The sequence below is a fragment of the Corylus avellana genome, chromosome ca10 (assembly GCF_901000735.1).
Source record: "Corylus avellana chromosome ca10, CavTom2PMs-1.0".
Taxonomy (NCBI): Eukaryota; Viridiplantae; Streptophyta; class Magnoliopsida; order Fagales; family Betulaceae; genus Corylus; species Corylus avellana.
In genome coordinates, this window is record NC_081550.1 from 5,621,151 (window position 1) to 5,643,166 (window position 22,016).

General features: G+C 35.0%; 2 protein-coding genes across 4 annotated transcripts in view; one reads left to right on the forward strand and one right to left on the reverse strand.

The window, feature by feature from the left end:
* Window positions 1-4,455: 4,455 nt before the first annotated feature.
* On the forward strand, window positions 4,456-9,437 carry LOC132164109 (uncharacterized). 3 transcript variants are annotated; one of them, XM_059574531.1, is made up of 7 exons: window positions 4,456-4,559; window positions 5,017-5,094; window positions 5,998-6,147; window positions 6,284-6,357; window positions 6,492-6,610; window positions 7,630-7,713; window positions 9,018-9,437. In XM_059574531.1, exons 2-7 carry the CDS (start codon window positions 5,088-5,090, stop codon window positions 9,055-9,057), a joined length of 474 nt encoding a protein of 157 aa, XP_059430514.1. In that variant the 5' UTR covers window positions 4,456-4,559; window positions 5,017-5,087; the 3' UTR covers window positions 9,058-9,437. The 3 variants fall into 3 exon arrangements, with proteins under 3 accessions (XP_059430514.1, XP_059430515.1, XP_059430513.1); XM_059574532.1 differs by having other exon boundaries at window positions 9,033-9,437; XM_059574530.1 differs by having other exon boundaries at window positions 4,457-4,559; window positions 9,038-9,437.
* A 246-nt stretch (window positions 9,438-9,683) lies between these two features.
* The window catches only part of LOC132163250 (DNA polymerase epsilon catalytic subunit A-like), a 43,349-nt gene continuing 31,016 nt past the window's right edge, over window positions 9,684-22,016 (reverse strand). The window contains exons 22-41 of the mRNA XM_059573460.1: window positions 21,858-21,945; window positions 21,635-21,715; window positions 21,411-21,554; window positions 21,075-21,170; window positions 20,664-20,864; window positions 18,909-18,963; window positions 18,683-18,825; window positions 18,123-18,595; window positions 17,495-17,642; window positions 17,208-17,405; window positions 17,014-17,088; window positions 14,141-15,297; window positions 14,014-14,062; window positions 13,517-13,677; window positions 13,367-13,433; window positions 12,379-12,489; window positions 12,039-12,209; window positions 11,724-11,936; window positions 10,495-10,601; window positions 9,684-10,315 (exon numbers count right to left, since the gene is read on the reverse strand). Coding sequence (XP_059429443.1) covers window positions 9,955-10,315; window positions 10,495-10,601; window positions 11,724-11,936; window positions 12,039-12,209; window positions 12,379-12,489; window positions 13,367-13,433; window positions 13,517-13,677; window positions 14,014-14,062; window positions 14,141-15,297; window positions 17,014-17,088; window positions 17,208-17,405; window positions 17,495-17,642; window positions 18,123-18,595; window positions 18,683-18,825; window positions 18,909-18,963; window positions 20,664-20,864; window positions 21,075-21,170; window positions 21,411-21,554; window positions 21,635-21,715; window positions 21,858-21,945 — 4,099 coding nt within the window. The 3' untranslated portion in view covers window positions 9,684-9,954. The remainder of the gene's footprint in view (window positions 10,316-10,494; window positions 10,602-11,723; window positions 11,937-12,038; window positions 12,210-12,378; window positions 12,490-13,366; window positions 13,434-13,516; window positions 13,678-14,013; window positions 14,063-14,140; window positions 15,298-17,013; window positions 17,089-17,207; window positions 17,406-17,494; window positions 17,643-18,122; window positions 18,596-18,682; window positions 18,826-18,908; window positions 18,964-20,663; window positions 20,865-21,074; window positions 21,171-21,410; window positions 21,555-21,634; window positions 21,716-21,857; window positions 21,946-22,016) is intronic.

Genomic DNA, 22,016 nt, shown 5'->3' on the forward strand with positions numbered 1-22,016 from the left:
TTCATTGCAGATCTGTTTTTGGTTAATTATTATTTGTTAGGTCAGATCTATTTTCGCATAATATTGTGTGAAACACCTATACATTTAGAATAGGTGTCTTTTGGAGTCGTATATAGAATTTTCATATTGTATTAGATGCACATGGCAATTTGTTCTGCAACTGCACGCCCTTCCATTTGGTTGGAAAGACAAGTTCTTTTATCATATTGTTTACTAAGATAGATACTTAAGTTGACGATTCAGGTGTGTGGCTTTCTATGAGTTTTCCAGTTGAATGGAGGTCAATGTTTGCATAGGTAAGAAATTTCATTTAAGGTATGTCCCTTATGTCACATATATTATTGTGATTATAAAATATGTATAATTACGGTGGTTAGTGATTTATTTCAATTAAAGCATATTCTATGAAATCAAATATTTTGAATTAAATCGTAAATTTAATTCTTGTGAAAACAAATATTTGAATTAATTACTGATTTTATTTTATAGAATCAAATAAGCTGTATTGATTATTTATTTGATTTTTATTCCTTGATGGGAGGAATAATTAAGGTAACAGCTTTAATTGAGGGTCTCTGACCTACCTATAAATAAGGCATGTGTATTCCATCAATTTGCACTCACTAGTAAGCATAGGTTAGAAGAACCTCTCAATAATTTTTAGTTTTTCAAATTTTATTGCTGTGAAGCTGTTTTTCAATTGGCTTAAGCAAAACATAGCTAGAAGTATTTATATAATTATTCATTCTGCTGCTAATTTTATTGTCAATTAGCATTTAATTATATATAGAATTCTTCCGGCATATGCTACTTCATTTCATTGATCAAAATACTTCTCACCTGCTTAATAATCCTTATACAGGTAATTGGTGAGAGTGATGCTCCTCCAGGTGGATGTGCAGTATCTGTTGTAAATGAAAACCTTTCTGTTTATCTTGAACTTCAAGGAACTCTTTTTCCTGAAGCAGAACTCGAAAAGATCAGGAAGAAGATGGACGAGATTCAAAAGTATGATTCTAAGTGGCCTTCTCAACTGGGGGGTGCCGTCTTCGGTTTGAACTCCATATTGCTGAATGTTGGGAAGGCATAAAAACTGTGTAAAAAATTGTCAAAGAAAGGCAAATTTTGTCGAATATATTGTTCTTACGTGAATTATTAATTTGAAATATGATTTTTTTTTTTTTATCCTACTAAAATCTTGCAGGCAACATGACAAGCTGTCAAAGATGATGAATGTTTCTGGCTTCAGAGAATAGGTTCCTACCCACATTCATCAAGAGAATGTTGCGAAGCTAACCTCCCTCATGCAGGAGCGTTTGTCTCTCGAAGAAGCAGGCCAACATATTGAAGCTCAAGCGTCGAGCAATGGTCAATGAAGATGATTGACTGTTTTATTTGTCGGTTTTCTTGGTCTTTGGAACCTGACAGGGACCCATTTTTGGTCAAAATGAAGCAAATGGATATACCAAAAGAAGAAATTAAAAGGTCTGGACGACTGGACGTCATTGTATTTTCTGCAGGAGGCATTTGATACCGCCGCCTAGTGTTATGACTAGATTATGTGTTAACGTCATGGAGCATTTATTGTTTTTGGAAATTTAATTATATATCAATGACGTGCTTTTAGGGCTGTTAAGTGAGCGAAGCGTCTCGCGAGCAAGCTCGGGCTCGGCTCGCATAAGCTCGGCTCGTGCTCGACTCGAATATTAAATGAAGCACTTCATGAACACAAATCCTGGCTCGAATATTAAAAGAAGCAAGCTCGGCTCGACTCGGCTAAGCTCGTGAACAGCTCGTATAAGCTCGAGTGTGTGTGTGTATATATATATATAAACTAAGTAATAGATAATTAATTATAAATCTCATAATTATTAAAACCTTAAAATTGCATTTATATTTAAGCGTTAGAGAATGAAAAATTCTAGACCTTTCGTGATGAAAGAGAGAGAGAGCAATCATTAAAAAAACCTCGATTCAATTAGAGCAGATTCAAACGAAAGGAAAAAGAATCAAGCAGAAACTATTGAGGGAGATTGCGAAAGGCATAAACTATTGATGAATCAAACAGACCCAAACACTATCACTACATGTCTGGTGAGTGAGAGTGAGAGAGTGGGAAATGAGAGTTTAGGTGGAAGATCCGTTGTGACTGGTGAGGGGGATTGAGAGAGAGACGTTAAAAACATTTTTTTTTGTAGGGGGTGTTGTCCCAATGCAATCTGAATGCAACCTGTTAACTTGTCCCACATTGTTAAGAAAACATCAATCTCCAAGTTTACTTATCTATAAAATGATGCATATCCTCTCTTTGAAACCAAATGCCTTGCTGTATTGACTCAGGCTCCATACTTGACTAGCCAGGCTAAGTAAATACTCATATGCAAACTAACTTCTTAAGCCATTTAAGAGTGCTTGAAGTTAAAAAAAAATTTAAAACAAAAACATTAAATATAAGAGCCAGCTCGCGAGCTGGTTCGGCTCGACTTATTATTAGCTCGAGCTCGATTTTTTTGGCTCGCCCTTGAGCTCGAGCTCGAGCTCGATTTCAGTAATATTCGCCAAACCAAAGCTTGAAACAAGGAAACTATCAAAGCTTCGACCGTTCATAAGTTTAACCTTTTATCAAACTATTTTCTAGGGTTTAAAATTTAGTCACTTCTTAAAAAATGCTATGATATCAAAACGCTCATTTTGTATGTCCGTCATTAGGATTTTTTAACAGAAATTTTGACACTTGAGTTTATGATCACATCAAACCCTAGAAAACATTAGCAACAACCAAAAAAATAAAATAGGATGTGAAAATGAGTATTCAGTGTCGTGAAAATTAACATTACTTGGAATATACAATAGTGGTGATTTTGTGGTTTCAAGAAAATCTTCGAAGTGGTTAGGTGTACATTAGGCATAGGTTCAAATCTTGCAATGTAAATCTTCATGCCTATAAACTACCATGAGTCACAGTGATGTCTTAATGGACTTGTGATTTGAGGGAGTGCCTAACCACTTTGATTGCAACGATTAAAAAATCTTATAAATACATGTTAACACATTTTTTGGTTTTCAGGGGCCTTTACCGATTGCTACTAATTGAATCCCGCAAAAGAGACAAAAATAAAGCAAAGAGCTTGTTAGAGCGAGTCAGCAGGAGATAGCCTAAGTTAGTTATCACCTAGAGATGAATAATGACAAAATATGTTGTTTTGATGTTAAATTGCCAAAAAAGATCAACTTTGTGTCAAATAGATTATGGTGCTTGCTTCCTTTGATTTAAGGAGTTGATAGAACGTTAATCATGTTCAAAGTACTACAGCTTGTCAAATCGTTGTGTTCATACTTTAATACTGCAAAATAGGAATTGTAGCTCATTAATAGCATACCTGCTCAAGGTCTAATCAATTAATGGCAAGATCTCAAAAAGAATGCTGATTTGACAAGTTGGATAGCGCAATCAGAATGAACAATTAGGAGGTGTTTGACAAATGGGATGGCCTAAACACTGTAGTTAATGTAGATTGATGTGAAAAAAAGTAAAAATGTTTGGTATAAAAAAAATGAAAAAGTGGTATAGAAAAGTGAAAAAGTTTTGTTTTGTAGTGATTTTTTTATTTGAATAATAATAAAAAGTAAATGATTTGATATTAAAAGTGAAAAAATTAGAATGTTTTGATGTTAATTTTTTTGGGAAATTGTGATGAACAGTATTTGCTCCCAGTTTAATGACAAGTTGACAACTGTGAGCTAGTTGTTGTATTCCCGACTAAGGATTAGGATTTGGAGATAGCGATCATAGGCAGTTGTTCTTGATTGCTAGTGGGCCGGTATGGGCCAAACTTTCTAATTGGAATCTAGGCTTATGAGTGGAGGCTCAGTTCCCAACAATATCCATGGTGAAAGGGGGTGGTTGGTATAGGTAAAAATAATAATTTTTAAGGGTATTTTTTTATTTTTTATTTTATTTTATTTTCATATCGGCCCTAGCAACACAATTTATTAGCCTTTGGCCCTTGCCCATATTAAACCTTACCTCCGTCCCCCTGCCCATGGTTGATTACACCTTATACTCTACCTTGGCATTAAATATATCATCACGTCCAAACAATTAGAAATAAATTGAGAAACTTATTACTAAAGGAGCAAAGTTTTCTTTTAAATTGAGTCAGAACAATTTTTTTTTGTTTTCAATTAAATATTTATTTATTTATTTTGCATGTCTGCTCAAGGGAGAGGAGAATTCGAAGTAATAATCTTTACTTCATGAGGTATGGTTCTCAAACGATTAAGCTACCCTTTAGAAACAATTAAGTATATTAAATTGACATGTGGTGCTTACTACTAAATAATTAAATTTATTTGATAAGTTTTATTGCTTAATTTTTTCACAATATAGCACCACGTGACACTCATAATTTGTAAATGGGCTGTAACAAAAATTGTGGGCGTCAATATTCAGTCATGGCATGGCATGTTGTGTAAAATACGTTCCAAACAAAATTTTTTTTTTTTCCTAAAGGTCTGTCAGTTTCCTCACTCGATACTCTCCGCGGACATTTGCGCTGGTACGCTCGTTCTCTCTCTCTCTCTGCGCCATGGGGTCTTCATATGAGTTGTTCTGATCCGCAGTCGTATTGAAAATATCAAGAAACCACTTCGTTTCCGACCACATGGGATCAAGATTTTGTGGCTTTATATACTTTAATCGTAATGGAACACTAAAAAATGGGTCTAAGCTATGCCGTTTATCTGTTCGATGAAATGCTCCAATAATCTGTGTGTTTGTTTGTCTATAAAAAAAAAAAAAAAAAAAAAAGTGTGTTTGTGTGTTTCTCTTTGCTTTAATATAGATTTGGTCCTGTGTATAAAATGGGCAACCTTTTTATCTGTTACTTGTTTCAAAATTATTTAGCTAACTTATTAAAATCCTTACTGTGTAGTTGTTGCTTTTTAAAGTTCATTCCTTCCTCTGGTATTTTCTTGAAGTTTCTTATTCTGTGTTTTGTGTCTGATGGTTTCCAGGTTCCATTGCCCCACTTGTAATTTAATTGATCATTGGGTTTTGGTAGTGGAAGGGTGACAAGGCAGCAATCATGGATGGTAAGGGAAACCTAACACTTACTTACCTGATAGTTTTCTCATGTGTTCTTCAGTGAATTAAGTATTGATGTACAGCTATCCACTTCCAAGATACTTTTTGTTTTAATTTTAATTTTTTAATTTTATTTTATTTATTTATTTATTTTTATGGATATTTTGCTCGAAAATGGTTTTGGGATTTTATGGAGTTAGAAACTTATTTTCACGAGAAGTGTAGGGAAATAAAAATATATTTTTGAGTACTGGAGTTCCCTAAACTTTCTGTTGCCGTTGTCAAGTTATATTTACATGACGTGTAACAGAATCTGCAAGTTTATTGGAAATCTGTGGACATGCAATCTGTTTGTTCCTTTATCTAATGTGTGAGATTTTAAGTACATTTACCCAATTGATAACTGAAGAAACAGATATATGTGAATGTGTTATAATATAATTCCTGATGTCAGGTCAACTTCTATTTATATAGCATGCGGAGTTTTGGTTTTTTCAAGAATTGTAGTATAAGCTTCTATATTTATAAAATGTCAGCATTATGAGACGTTCTAAAGCAGCTGGCTTCAAACCAAAGCCGTACCATTCATGAATATATAACTTGCTAAGTCTTTTTGTAATGCCAGTGCCATATTGGGTTATTAGGAAATTTATAGCCAATGGTGTTAATTTAGCAAATACTTAGTTCTTTTCCACCTCATATCCAATAATATTTGCCTAAAAGTCTTGGCTTTAGGCAATGCTTTGAGGTTTACTCCTCAATCTATTGAGATCTAAATGCCTTGCCTGATTTCTTTTGCATATTAAGAATACCGGTGAGAATGACACAGCTTGTTCATCCTAAAGGAAAAATTGCTTTTGAGCATATAACTAAGTTACTCATGAATTTGTTGTGGTGTTTGTGAGCTTCAGTTGATTCACAACCAACTATGGAGGAGACTATTCTGGTTGGTGACGATCTGATGATGGGGCCACCATCACCTCTCATTCCACCAGAAATTGCCTCTCATGTGCTTGAAGGAGTTGATTTATGTGATGGGATTCTGAGGAATCTATTTTTGTGTAAGTTTTTCATTTTTATTTATTTGGTTGGATTTACTCTTGCTTTGGTAAAACCTATTTTCTGTCATTGTTTTTTATCTTTTATAATTCTAGGACAGAATACCAATCAATAATAATTTTCTACACTGTGATGCAGGCTTGCAAATCAATGACATTGAGCCTTTCTGTCAAGATGAGATTGCTTTGTATCGACAATGCACTGAAAGAAGGGTGAGAATATTGTTATTCTGCTTCTCTTATTTTCCGAGTTCAATGTTTATTGTGTTGATGAATTTTTGGACCTGTAACTCAGTATTCCACAGAACTCTAAACTTTATCAACTATTTAATGTTTGTTGTTTGCAGGATAAGAAAATAAGACAACGACTTCAAGATAGTGAGCGCAAATTGGGTTTATCAATGCCTTTAGATGAAGCAAGGGAGAGAGCTGCTCAACTTGAATCAGAAGTTACATCACTAGATAGGTATTTTTCTAGATGATGGGCTGTTTTTCTTCAAGTGATTATTATCTCGCAAGGTCTTCTTTTTTATTTATTTATTATTATTATTTTTTTTGTTTCTTGTTAATAATGATGTGCAAAGCAAGTAATACTGATTCCAGCAATGGGCAATAGAGATTGTTCCATGCTTGTGTCTCCTCCTATGCTAAACTTAGATAACCATCAACCTTTCTGGCATTGAATTTATCTTCATATCTTTCCCATTAATGTAGAGTTCCTTAGCATAGTGTAACCTAAATTAGAAATGAAACTCCATGTCTGCTAAGTATAATGTAGATGCGTGCAAAAGGAAATTTTCAACTATTCATAATAAGGTAGAATAAAATGCAAAGGGCATCTTTCAATCCTTAGGCACACCGTTGATATCATACTAGAGTGTAGTCTCTATATACCTCAAACTACAAGAGTTCACCAGTATCAGCTTTTGTGCGCATATTAATAGGGTTATAGCCAGTGATATGGAGTAGTTTAATCACTTACTGCTATTACAGCTACTCCTATGATCATGCTTTAAAAGTCTTCTTCGAAATATACTTCCCCCCCCCCACCCCCCAAAAAAAAAAAAAAATCTAATCATATGTATGAGGGTTTGAGCACCCAAATCCTCGTAACCACCACATATTATTTTGATATAAGCATGATTAGAACTTCTGAGGATTAATATGATTGTGACCAAAAGTTTTACACTGACTGTCAACCCAAAGTATTTACCTTTCTCCAAGCTTTTGACTGGCTTGGTGGAATGATAATGCCCTAAAAGCAACAAGTGGAGTCCCTTGCCAATCTTATTTACCTACCTAAGTTCTGTTCTTCTAATTACATTACCCACCCAGAAACGCCTTTTGGTCAGCCAATAGTATTACTATTCCCTGCATTCTATTGGAATCATATTCCTATACACTTTGCTTTTCATTTCTGGTCATATGCTTCTTGCAGTTATCTTTGAAAGTCATTCTTAGATGCCATTGCTCCTGCGTTTGTAGGCGCTTGATTCTTGCTAGTGGACTCGAAGGCATGGAAGGATTTCGCCAGAGATGGAGCTTGCATGGTCGCCTTACAGATACCAAGTAATTTTTTATCATGCACATCCTTATGTTTTCATAGAGCATGCATGAAAGGCATCTTTTAGCTCTTAATTCTTCTAGGAGATTCGCCATTAATGATTTTAGTGATAGGTCACTTGTTTGATTTCTCCTTACAAATTAAGAGGCGTTTGAGAAATAAGGTATCAAGACTTTTGTTCCAAGGTGGGCTAAAGACAAGGAGAATTGTATGAGATGGGTTAGCCATGGTGCAATGGAAACCAATGGTTGCTCTGATGATGAGTATGAGTAAAGAGATAAAAGGATACTTAAAATAACATAGTGGACTTTGTGAAGAAGGACGTGATAAATGGCAAGTTGATGATTATATGGCTGTAGATGGGATGGAAAGACACATGTAGTTTGCCTCAATTAGTTGATAAATGATTCGCAGGAAAATCCAAGCCCAATTAGTTAGGTTAAGGCTTGTTTGTTTTTAGTTGACTAGTATAGGTTAGGAGTTGATGAATTCGCTTAGGATTTGGCTTATACATCAAATACATTTTTCACCAGAGATCTCTTGTTAAAAAGTAAATGAACAAGATTGCAAAATTGGAGGATAAGGCAACTTATTTTTTTACTAGAAGCAATCTTGTCCATTCATGTTTTAACTGAAAATCTCCAGTGAAAAATTCAATGGATGTAAGCCAAATCCTTTCGCTTAGAGGTGAGAAGTGGTGAAGTACAATGAAAATTCGCGGCAATAGCTTTCTATTTTGTATTAAATCAAGGTTCAAATTTAGGACTTCTGCTATGATACAATGTCAAATGACCAATTATCTCAAAAACTTAAGATGATAAAAAGTGGTGAATTTGATCATTTAGTTAAGAGAAATTATTCATTTCAATATTTTTCTTATCTCATCTTACAAATCAACTATTAGATTTGTAGACTTATGTGGACTCCACACAAATTCAGTGGTAAACCCTACAAATCTAATGGTTGATTTATTGAATTTGTAGGATGATATGGAAAGAATATGAGAAAAATATTGACGTGAATAATTTCTCTTTAGTTAATATTTTAACATTTTGTTCAAGTGATTTCTATAGATTAGTGTAGTGTACCAGATAAATAAATGGTCTGAACCCTACACATTCAACTGCTATTCATGCATAGCAATGAGTAGGTCAAGGATTATTTCTCTTGCATTTTTTCTTGAGTTGCAAAAAGGAAATATTTTGCAAAAAAATATTTATCCTGATTGTTTTTCCTATTCTTGATGCACCAGCTGTTTAGTTTTATGTATTTCTGAACTTTTATCTTCATATTGGCTGCAATCATATAGCTGTACTGGATTAAGTGCAGGAGAAGGTTGGAGTCCTTGAAACAGGGAATGGAGAATAGAAAAAAGGATGAGCCTGTTGGAGGTTCGACTGCCAAAAGATGGTCTTTTTGGTGAAGTGTTCAAGAGGCTTTTCTTCGGTATGATTATTGGACATGCTCAGCACAGCCTGGAACAGAAACATACACCAAGCTCTTAGTAAGCTGACTGTGTTCAGAGTTGGAGTTTATTATGTCATAATTAGCCATCTAGGACATTCGAGTTGGACGTGTTTTGGTGCTAAATAATGCATGAATATCATGAAGTTCTGTTTTATTACTGCAAGTCTGTGAAAGGGTATTGCCTTCAAAAAGCAACAGGTATATATGAATAGCCAGTGTAAATTAGCATATCTTTATGAAGAAAATGGAGATTTCCTTTGTTTTTCTATGTTGAAATTTTCTCACCGAGGTAACGAGAAGCACATTGCCTCTCATTAGCAACCTGTGGATGAACATCAATCTTGTTCCGTTGAATGACAAGACTTAAACATAATAACAGTTATAAAAAAATATTTTCGAGTAAGAATAATTATAAGGCTATTTTTTTCTCTCTATTAGAACCAGTGCATGGGCTCTACTGAATTTGAACTCTTCAATATTCAGTTATTCACAAGTTGCAACTTCATAGTCAAGGATTGTACACCATGTACACATATTTCATTGATGAATGAATCATTTCAAAGTCATGTACAGCTTTCTGATATCTTACACGATTACACCAAAACACTATACAATTAAATTAACCAGGATCTCCTCTAGCCATCCCTCTCTGCCTCTTCCTCTGGAAACCCAGAAGGAAAAAGTGGGGTTAAACCTAATATTATAATTTTAATCTCTGCCATTTCAGTTATCTTTTGTCACGAATCTAAACGAGCATATAGAAAAGCAAAGGAGAACAGTTATCGAAGTTCTAAAATCCATGAGGTACACTCTTGGAGAAGTTGAAATTTCTGATGAATAGCAATGTTCAAGAAAACCTGCATCTTACTCCGGAACTCACTCAAATCTTCTTTGCACCTAAATGAGCCAGCACATGCACATTGCTCGGCTAAATGTGCAGCTTTCACCTGTTGGCACCGAAGGCACACCAGATCCTGCAAGTGGTAGAGACGTTCTCTCTGTCGTACGATTTGAAGAAGAGCATTCTGCATGATCTCACCATCATAAGGCTGGCCACATTGTGGCACAGCACAGCGCCACTCCTGAGCCAGTAAAGCTGAGTCACGGCATAAGTCCAGGTCTCTGCAGTCGTTGCAGTAGCTATCCAGAAAAATGATAAATAGTAAGTGAATCGTTTGAACCTCGAAAAGGTTAAATATGATAATTGGATCCGAGGGATTAAAAGAGAATGAAAAGAAAAGAACAAAAAAAGTTTTAACTGAGTACATTTTGAGTGTACTAAAAAAGATTTTTTGGAACCTTCTAAGAAAACCTCTTACCTGCAAATGACATTTGGTAAGATGAAGGATGGGCAAGGATCATGAAACTCAGCTTCTGGAGCAAACTCTCTCACATGTACATATTTTAACAGATTCTTTCTCATGACCTGTAGAATAGGGGCACAAGAACAAACTATTACGTCACTGACCAAGCAGACCCATATAGGACATTTCTACCAGTTCCACTTTTCAGAAAGAGTTGATCCTCTGAAGATGAAAGTACAGAAGAGTTCAGTTGCAAATGAAATAAAGTTAAGAAGATATTCCGGCAAAATCTGAAGCTTGCATGAGAAAAGAAAATTCCAATAGTTTCAACATCATATGCATGTGTATTGATATATGATTACTGTTTTGTTGTTTGTATATACCAACTAATCAGAAGAGGTTACCGGAATCAGATTCCTCAATTTTTAACATCTAGAGCAGTCTCTCATTCAATTGTCAACTCGCCAGCGAGCATGCAAATTGTTTTTAAAATAATTATTATATGAGGCAGTATGAGGAATTGCATTGACTACATGACAAATGCCTACGTTAGAATTATTTAGTTTCACGACTAGTGGCTGTGACCATTAGTTGATCTGTCTGACATTTTTATTTTTTTTTAATAAGAAAGGAAATGACATTTTAATTTATATAGATACTTCACAGCAATCCCATCATGAAATAGGCTGTCCATGACCAAACTGATGAAAACATATCAAATTTTACCATTAGAGCTTTTAAGTGATGCAATAGTTGTCAAAATTCCTCGTTGAGTACAACCTTGTCAAAACCAGAATTCCAGACATGATATTGGGGTCAAATATATAAGACAATTAAAACAGTTTTGATAAAATAAAATAAAAAATTATAAAATCTCCAAATGAGCTAAGTACTAGAAAAACAAATTCAGTCAAGGATCCAAGGAAAAACCAAATAAGCAGGCATACATGAAAATAATATGAACAAAAAAAATTAGGTACGGCTTAATACTTTTTCTATAAAGCAATAACTTCTAGAAATTGGAGAGCACTCCAACAGGAAAAATACCAAGATTTAAAAGGGTAAAAGAAATAGAGAACAGATAAACCCACAAATCACTAGATGAACCATCTAATTACTAGGTTTCTTTGCAAATATGAAGATGTCAAGCATACTGCAGAAATGTTCCGTTGCATCAGACTTAGCATGATGCTTTGAGTCGGAAAATGATTTACAGAATATGGTGCCAAATGAACAAGTATTACCAGAACATCATGTTGAACATTTTGGTCTAGGGCCAGAACAGCACAGACATGCTTAATGAACTCGAGCGCAGCATCCCCTTTGTGGATTTTATCAGTGACTTGTGGGAGCCCGGAAGATATATGCTGGTCATTTTCAGTTCTGTTCATCCCCTTCATATGAAGAATGGTATCGCGAACAATACCCAGAAGTTTGTCTGTGAAGTAAGAGCTGATCTATAGAATGTCAATAAGAAAACAAAAAACAAATTAGTATTTACGCACAATGAGGAATCAAAAAGTCATACAACCTTAGGCTATTAACATTGTCATTCATACCTGCCCTTTAAGATATTCTGTCATATGTGATTCGAAACTCTCAGCAGCTGTAACAGTTACCGATGGGGTGCATGAGTTGCCATCTGGCAAAGAGGTTCTTATTGCAGCTTGCTTTCGTGCATAGCTCCAGGGAATATACATAAACTGAGAGACAATAAAAACAAAATGGTCCTGCAGGAAGCACAGAAGATGATTTAACCACTCAGCATCTGGAAGATGAATCCCCTAAAAGTATAAATTTGTATGATAGTGACATTTAACTAATAGAACTGAAGCATTAGTTTATTAATCTACTAGTTTGCCTTTCATTGGACCGCAAAAACATTACTGAGAAACTTGCCTGAATTTTCTTGGGTAAGTATTCAGCAATATTCCAGCTCGACACAATATCCACTTCAGATTCCTCGTGTATGATATCATCAGCTTTGGCCGGAATTCCACCATAATTATACTATTAAACATTAAAGCAACATGGGTTAATAGGAATAGAGTTCTCTAATGAACATTTATGAACACAAATGATCTTAATAGCCAAAGCACCATAACATCTCCATGTCTCAAATATATATATATATATATATATATATATATATATATATTAAAACTTAAACTATTTTATATATATTTTAAAACTTAAAACTATTTTTTAAAAAATAAAAATAAAACCAGGATGTGAAAATTAAAACTATTTTTTATTTTTTATTTTTTATTTTTGAATTTATTGGAGTATTTTTGTCTAATTGAAAGAAATTTAAAAGACATTTTTGTCCTTTTTTTTGGCCTTAGGGGAACATTATCAATGTTTTGATAGTTTAGGGAGGGCATTGTCGCATTTGAAAGTTTGGGAGAGACATTGTCAATTGATGGTGGTTTGAGAGGGGTATATGGACTTTTTCCTTTTTATTAAAATGTTTACACCAACATAAGGATCTTCGTATTTAAGTCTAGAAACAGTACTGACCCATCCCCAAACAGATACGGACATCAACACATGACTGTAAATGCTTGTATTTAACTCAGGCTCATGCAACCTTAAGCCTAGCCAATTCTACCAATTTCAAGCCAAGGTAAACAATCCGTCAGTTGTAGCTTTACCAATTTCTGTATCAGTGCCTCAAATGCCTCCTAACATGACTACTTTATGCAAATTATTGATGGTGTTCCAAAATTATGAATGTCAAAATATAATGTGAACTCTCCAGTGACATGGACACTTACAGAAGATATTAGAAATACTGAGGTCTAATACTTTAAACTTAGCAAATAAAAAGCCATAAAGATCCTATGTAGTGCAAACTATGTTACAAGGAAGAGGCAAGTGACCAAACCTGATCCATGAAAAGCAGGGAATGCCAGAAGTTCTGTGGCTCAAGCTCAATCCACTCGAAAAGGTCTCTACAAATCAGCAAAGACAGAATTACAGGATGGAAGACAAGAAATAAAATAAATCTACTTGAAAATTCTTGGTTGACACCAACCTGGTTTGTATTGTTTTAAGCAAGCTATCACAGTAAGCTTTGGCAGCAGAGAGATCAAATTTGCCTGTGTCTATAATAACCTTCGAGAAGTTTGCAAAAACAATTGTGGCACCCAATTTCCGAAACTCTGCCAACAATAGTGCAAACACCTTTACCATCACCTGCAGATATTAAGTACAATCAAAAGAATTCATATATCAGTTGACCAGGCCTGCTTTCAGATATAAATTCTCATATTAAATGAATCACCGCATCCTAAAAGGCACAACAATTATGAGAAGGTTACTTGTCTATGAAATCATTTTTCTTTCTTCTTTTTTTCTCTTTTTCTTTATAAGTAGAAAAGAATTTAAGTCGTTATCAAAATTTCCCATTACTTTCTATAAGAGGAATACAAGAGAGTTTGATAAGAGAAGGAAGAAAATTAAGACACAAGAATGAATTAGAGCAACTTCTAGCTCTATTTGCACCCTAGACATGATCCAACAAGTATTTACCTTGTGAAGTATGCGGTGAAGAGCTGGGTCATGAAGTTTTGATTGTGGACTGAAATATAAAAGGGAAATCAGTAAAAATTTGTGCCAAAAACAAAAAGTATTCAAATCAAAATTAAAATTCTGCAACCTGCAGAGCCATCGATATAGATGTTGCAATATTGCATCAGCGTATACATTTCCAAATGTGACTGCATCAGCAAGGCACCTTTGGATCAATTGTTTCAGAACACGGAATGCAGGTGCACATGAGGTATCCTCATCAATGCCACCCTGTTCATTTAGAACATGTGCTCCAGAATTCATCTCCTGGTCATATCCAAACAAAGCACCACCTTCCATTTCATTCACTTGGTTGCTTTTCAAAAGACCATTTACAGCTAGGTGATGAATCTTTAGCTCCACAGTTATTTTTCTATATGCGCCAGGATATGTAAGGACTGGTTGATGGACTTCATCAGCAAAACAGGTATCTTCTTCATTAATGCCTCCCAGATCTGGAACACCATCATCAGATATCCAAAGTAACTGTTGCTGCTCACGTAATGCTCTTGAAAAGAAGATATCTGCTGTAAAAATGAGCCAGTCAAGTTCAAAATTCCCTACTGGTACATGGGCATATCTTGAGAGAGAGATTCTCTCATTCAACCACAGGGAGGATGCTGCACACCGTTGCATTCCAATTTTTGCAGCCACTTGTTGCCACCCAAGAACCTGATAGTGACTATCACGAGCATTGGAAGGAATGTTCACACATGGGAAATCATCTAGAGCTCGTATGCCTAACTTCATTGATTGAGCATTTGGGCATTCAATAACAGCAATTGTAGGCCCATGATGTTCATGTTTGTGCTCATTTATTGCTCTTTGCAAAATCTTTTCAGCATCCTTGACATAGCCAACATAATCCACCTTGACAATGACACCATTACTGGGAGGAGGTGGTTCAACAGAAACAGCTTGGCAAGCTTCACGGAATTGTTTCTCAAGAAATGACGGTGATAAATCTTTATTTTGATAAGGATTAACCACCAAAACAGATATTGTTCTTGATGCAGGAAAATACCCAATATAGATAGCTCGGCCTTCAGAGATGCTGTGATACAAGTAAAAGAAAGAGATAGATTGTTCCAGATAAGAACATTCTGTTGTAGTTTTCATGTGAAGTTCACTCAGACTCCAGCCATCCTGAACATTTCGTTTCTTAGCTGTTTTGTCCACCTTACATACACAACCAATCTGGAGTATAGCATTAAACTCCAATGGCACCTTTGTCTCATATATCCCCTGATAAAAGGATTGCATTTTAATCAACCCACTTAAGTAGATATTTCAAATGGAAACTGAAATTGGTAGCATATGAGCAACTCCAGCCCCACTTACAAATGAGTTCTGAACTTTTCTATTTTAACCCTTAGAAGTGGAACTTCTTAGAAACTTTATTTCAAGTTACACGCGCACACACACATAGTATTTATATACATTCATTACACACACACGCACGCGTGCACACAAACCCACTCATATACACACAAATACACGTCTATATCAAGAGTCACAATTACAATAAGTCAAGCTATATCTATTACATTATGAAGAGAATCCCTTTTTATCTTTTTATGTACTTTACATGTTCTCATTACAAAGAAAATAATACTATAAAAAATAATAAGAATGAAGTTATACGAGTCAAGCCAAGTTTATACAAATTCAGCTTGTTTAATAATGAGCCTAATCTTGTGTTCAAAGGTCGACTCATTTATTAAATGAATTGAGACCGAGTCGAGTCTATTCAAGCTGAGTCTATTCGTGAGCGGCTTTGTTCGTTTACAGCCCTAGTTTCAACCAATAAGTTCACTAGAGGTTCTAATTTCTGTATTCACATTTCATAACTAAGATGGATATTCACAGGATCCTTAGAAACTAGCATTGTGGGGGACAAGAGTAATAAGTCATATAAAATTACATAACATACAGTAACCAAAACTCACTCACAAGTTTAGCACAGTTAGGAAATCTTTTGTAGAAGTTTATCCTATTATGCCTTCCCGAGGTTTCTAAAAATAAAAAGCAAAAGAAATTGCATATGATGCCTCTATCACACCTTAAAGAGTTCTTAAGGTCATCTTAAACACAACTAGGCGGAACTTGCTGGACTTCTTGGTGCCTGATTACGGATTGCAACTTGCATAATGGAAATAAAGTCATAAGTGGTACTCATAAGTCTAAAATTTGAGGAAACTTCACTTACACCCCTCAAAGTATAAGCGGTTTTGTAATCATAACCTTGAAGTTTAAAAATTTGCAATGTCGGTATCCCATGTTTCAATCCCTTTTAATTTCACCCATTTTTTGTTAAAATGTCCAAAATGCCCCTTGTTTTCTAAAAAAATGAAACAAGAAAAAGGTTTAAAATTCTGGTGACCCACAGCTGGCCGTGGGTCAATACAAGCTCTTTTTTTTTTGAATTTTCACTTCTTTTTTTTTTTTTTCTTAAAAAATGGGGCATTTTGGGCATTTTAACAAAAAATGTGAAATTGAAAAGAGCTAAAACATAACACCGACATTGAAAATTTTTAAACTTTGAGGTGATGTCAACATAAGTTGTACCTTGTTTTTTCTTTTGCTAGCTCAAGGACAGTGTTAAGTGCTAATAAATTTGAAGTTGCAGCAATACATTATATGTTGAAACAGTAATGTTAGTTTGCCATCTGCAAACAAAACACCCCACATTGCTGTTAATGCACAATCAGAAAACATTAAACCACAAACCATATAGGAGATTTCCTAACATATGTCCATTGATTTGTAGCCAACATGATAATGCAAGTACAATTACCATGAAACAGAAGTTTTAGAAACTTGTGACATTTACAATAGATGACGACTAGTAATATAACAAATCATGCACAGGGTACACAAACAAGAACTATAAATGATTATTTTATTTTATTTTATTTCATTTCTGAAATGATAAGTATACACGGATTAGGGTATGCTGACCTCAACTTCAGGGTCTGCAAGGAGGGCTGCAAGCTTTTTGCTATATTTTCTAAATTGATCTTCGTTGATGATAACCTATTAAAATTCATCAAAGAGGAAGAAAATTAAACCACAAATACCATGCAAATGAAAAAAAAAAAAAAAAGGTAAAAGGACCATCGTTATAACTTTAAAAGCCATAACACCAGACATACCTCGTACAAGTTATAGCTATGCCTTCCATGAGGAAGAATCTTGTTTACACGCCTTCCCAGAAATTCTTCTGTTACAGGTGCTTTTGAGTTGAGGTAAAATACTCTAGAAACAGTCATAGGAATCTTAAGCATGATTCCTTCTACAGCAACCCAGGCAAAAAATTGGCCATTCTCTGAACTTGGAACTAGCTGTATAATCTGAATGAGAGAAAGATGAGCTTAAGCTTTCAAATACTAATCATTTCATCCAAGTTTCAAGTGTTCAAAATGAACTTAAATCACATTACCTGCCAGTGGCAGCGTGTTAGGGCTACTTCAGGCCTCCTAAAGTATGAACTGACACCAGATCTGCCCTGAGTATCTTTCTGATTTATCCCACTACCCAGCAGTTCAGAAACACCATTACCACGGAGTGGAGTCCGTGAATTGCTCAATCTGTCAAGGTCACAGACATTTAACTAAGTAGTAGATATTAACGCCTTCGGGTAAAATATATCTAAGCTTACATAAGGAGACACCCACATCGCAGAAGGTCGAATAAAGATTAAGGGCCAGTAATGTTTTTCCTATGAAATTTGGATGGTTATAATCACATACAATCTAAGCCACAAATCAGTCATTTGGAAGGCCACCAAAAAGTGGAGAATAGATAAGTTTGACCTTTCAGTTAAATTATTATATGCCAAACACAAATGGAAATTCTATTTCATTTCATAAATAATTTTATCTAAAACTCTGGTTACTTGAACGCTGTTTATTTGATCTATTGTAAGGAAGAAAACTCAAAATAGAAGATAATCTACTATGCAAATCTCTAAATCTGTATGAACAACATTTTGTACCATATCTCAACCTGTATGGAAATTTTCCAAGACATCAAAATGAGCTTTTATGTGTAGGTAACAAAGAACGTACCTTTGCCTCTTCCTCCTCTCCAAATTATCTTTCCACTTTCTTTTCTTCAGTTCAAGCCATCCCCGATAATCAACATTTCTGTCAATATTTTCAGAAGAGCGAGCATTTTCTTGTAACGGTAGAGACTCTTGAAGCACATTTTCACTATGATCAGTTTGTTGTTGCAGGGAGCCTACTTGGCCATTTGTCTTGGCCGAATGTTGTCCATTATTAACTTCGTAGGTACGAACAATAGGTCTAGGTCCATTTATAGAACTGCTGCTTTTGTTTCGGAAGTCTTCCAAATCTTCGACAATTTTTTCATTCATCAAACTATTGGTTTCAACAGCATCAATATTCTTTTTTAACAAACCATTCCTGTTCAATGAGCTGAACATATCAACTAATTTGCGTTGTCGAAACTTGTCCTCCTTCTCACGAACCTTTTTATGCAGCCAATCAGGATGGACTACCCTAGGAACAGGATTCACAACCTGAAGAATTGAAATCATCAAACAGAAGGCACACAAAAGAGAAAGGGAGGTAGATAACTTTGATGAATAACAAAGAACCAACAAAACCTTTTGCATTGCTGCAGGAATGGTAATAATTTTCTGAATTGATGAACTAAGCCTCTGCTTGTAATAAGACCAGTCAATAATGGATCGAATGCCAACATCTGATGAAATCTTGCACCATTTCCGGACATAAAACTTCATTATCTCTGCAAGTTTGAAGACGTGCCTGCTTTCTTTAGTAAATAAACAGCAAGAAATGAAATTCAAGAAAACCATGGCAGAACTTTACCAGCATCAGTTTCAAATATTGCAACAGGAACAGCACGCTCACTTACAGGTGTTCCCTACTCACATAACAGAAAAACAATCCTCCAATTAAAATAACCCCACAAAATAAAAGAAAGAAGAAAAAAAGGAGACTTGAAAAATTAAAAATAATTTTATTTTTTGATAAATATGCTGTGTATTAGAATACCAGTAACTGAAATAGCAAAGCGAGATGAAATAAGCACATCAGTAATCCATATCACTGAGAGAATCTACGAGAAGTAACAACATCATCTAATGAGTAGTCCTTCCAAACTTTTTAGGAAATAAGTAATGTATAAAACAAATGGTGTAAGCTAAAGAAAACAACAGATGAGAAAAAATAGTTTATGTTTATGACATAACTATTATAAGACACATGGAATCTCTCCTTAAGAAGTCATAACGAAAAAGAAAGAAAACCTTGAGAGAAAGAACATGTAGCAGAATGGACAATAACTATCAGGTTCAAATTTGTGATATTGGAATCTTGAGGGCATCTTTTTCCTACTTACCAAGAATCTTCCTATGTATCTGCTATCTAATACATCCTCACCTGGTATGGGAAATTAAAGCGACTTTGTTTCTGATGTATCCAGACTTGTATAAGCATGAGAAGCTTAAGAAATTGGCATGTGCAGCATTTAACAAAGCTAACTAACCTAACTCTCACAGGGCAAACTTAAAAGAAGAAGATGATTATGATGATAGCTGAAAGTTTCCATCAAATTAAGTTAAAGTACACTTCAGTGAGAACCAATAGACCATACAAGAGAATGAGATAAAGGATGTATTATCGAGTGATTGATTTACTAGCCTCGATGAAGTAGAATTTTTACATGATGCGTAGAATATGATAGCTCAAGTGAGTGTACCAGTGAAGTTGCAAAATAGCAACTAAAATCAAGCTCAGAATTCCAAATAATTTTTGTTGTGGTCAGAAGCATGAAAGACGATGAGTCAAAAAAGTAGTTGAAAACACTCAGGCAAAGAGAAGTTTGTGGCCCAAATAGTGATGTTTCTGATGGTGACAAGGGCAGAAAAGCAATTATGATGGGATAAATCATGTTGGCTTTGCTGCCACAGTTGCTGATGATTCATGAGGCCCTGAAGAGTACAAAATTGCTCTTTCATTATTCCACTTGGAACGATTTTCACAGAAAATCCCATCTCAGTAGTGCAAAATAGATCAGCTACCCATATTGGGTGAAAGTCAACACAAGGCACAGAATGCCAGATCGACTATCATGATACCCTTCTAGAGCTGGTATAACATAGCCCCTGGTATTTTACCTAAACACTCCAGAAAGAAGGAACTGACAAATAACCTTCCCTCATTGTTTTACTGCCAGTGAGGACTGTACATTTATGCACTATCAGGCAACATAATCAATTTTGGGGACAATATAGACACTGTATTGCTATTATATTGACTTCACTACAGCAATAAATTCTGGAAGACTTTATTTGCAATGATACTCATCTAAACAAAACTCTAAATCCAACCAGATAATGTCCGCTACTATAACCTTTTCCCAAGGATATAAACTATTTTTTTAAAACTTTTATTATGTATGGATGCATACTACCCATACTGAAACCTATTCCTGATTGTTCACTTGATTTTGCAGACAATGACCCTATGATATCAGAAGATAAGAAAGTTCATAGGCTAAGTACACACCACATAAAAGGATCCATAATGCATCCATTTCCAGTGCTAAAATCAAGAACATACTTTAGGTTCACATGCAACGACATACTGGCAGCGGAGTCCCTTATCTTTAACCATTGTATCACCAAGAAAATCAGCAAGGCGTCTTGCTGTGGTCACTGCACATGACTTTTGTTCACCATAGTCAACTAAGGACTTGCTCATAGTGCTTGATTCTGATATGTAATCAAGCAGCTCACTGTCCACAACATCCTTTCCTTGATTCTGAGAGAAGAAACAAAAGAAAATAAAGGAAAAAAAAAAAACTGAGCAATCCCTGACTGAAACCTGAAATAATCATACAACTTTGAACATCCTCAATTATCAATAAAATAAAAGGAGAGAAAAAAAGGGTTCTACAAGTAACCCCAGAGCTATACTTTAAACGCAGCAACATGTGATACTAAAAAACAATACATCAAATTGTTTGCGTACATCAAGAAGATCAAGCCAGCGGTTTGCGACAGAAGCTACAGCTGAATAGCATTCCTCTAGGGTGGATCCATGGAGAAACTTATCGAAGAGCTCAGCCTGCAAATAAGAAAGTATTTTACATATAGAAGAAGACAATCTGGAAAAAGTTAAGTCAAATGGATCTAAAGTGACTACTAAAATGAACATAGTGTTGGTTCTTTTTTCTTTTCAGTCTGTAGAAAAAGTTGGCTGCATACAGCATCAACAAAGGTCTCTCATGATAAACCACAGTGAAGAAGAAACAAGCCCCACTCTATAGCAGGTAACAAGTGGGGGCATATTAAAATAAGAGATTACCTGGAAAACTTTGATGAGCTTCAGCTCACCTCTACGCTTGATCTCAAAACCTTTAAGCTCAGCAAGGGTTCCATCATCATTAAAAACAGCATAACGCTTCTTAATTAGGATTCCTTCTTCCTTAGACGCAGGAAGAATCATTGCCTACATGGAAAATTAAGCAGATGACTAACACAAATATAATGAAGAACAAATTCATAGTTAAAATCCATATTCAACATTACCTTGTATGGTCCATCCACTTCAAATTCAATTGAGCATTCACTATGAGTTTTATATATTTTGTTGATAGGATCTGATAGTGTCTGTAAAACACAGTCGTTAGAACTTCAGGAAATGCTGTAGTTAACACAGGCAACCATAGTTATACACAATATATTAAGCATAAACAGAATGGCACAAAATACACCAGGAAGTAAACAATCAAGAAAAAGGTTCCAAGCTGACCTGGTATTGATCATTTGTATTGTTTCTAGCCACATCAACATTAAGCATAACACACGGATATGAAATTGTCAGCTTCTTCTTCAAGTCTCTGAAATATACATTTCCCATAAGGCAGTCAGTGTCTTTAGATATTCAACAACCATAGTCTCAAAAATCAGA

Bases quoted from the DNA above. Each gene is read 5' to 3' on its own strand.
- LOC132164109 (XM_059574530.1), top strand. The intron at 6,611-7,629 runs GTATTTTTCTAG...CTGCGTTTGTAG, and splicing joins GAAGTTACATCACTAGATAG to GCGCTTGATTCTTGCTAGTG. The intron at 7,714-9,037 runs GTAATTTTTTAT...GATTAAGTGCAG, and splicing joins GGTCGCCTTACAGATACCAA to GAGAAGGTTGGAGTCCTTGA.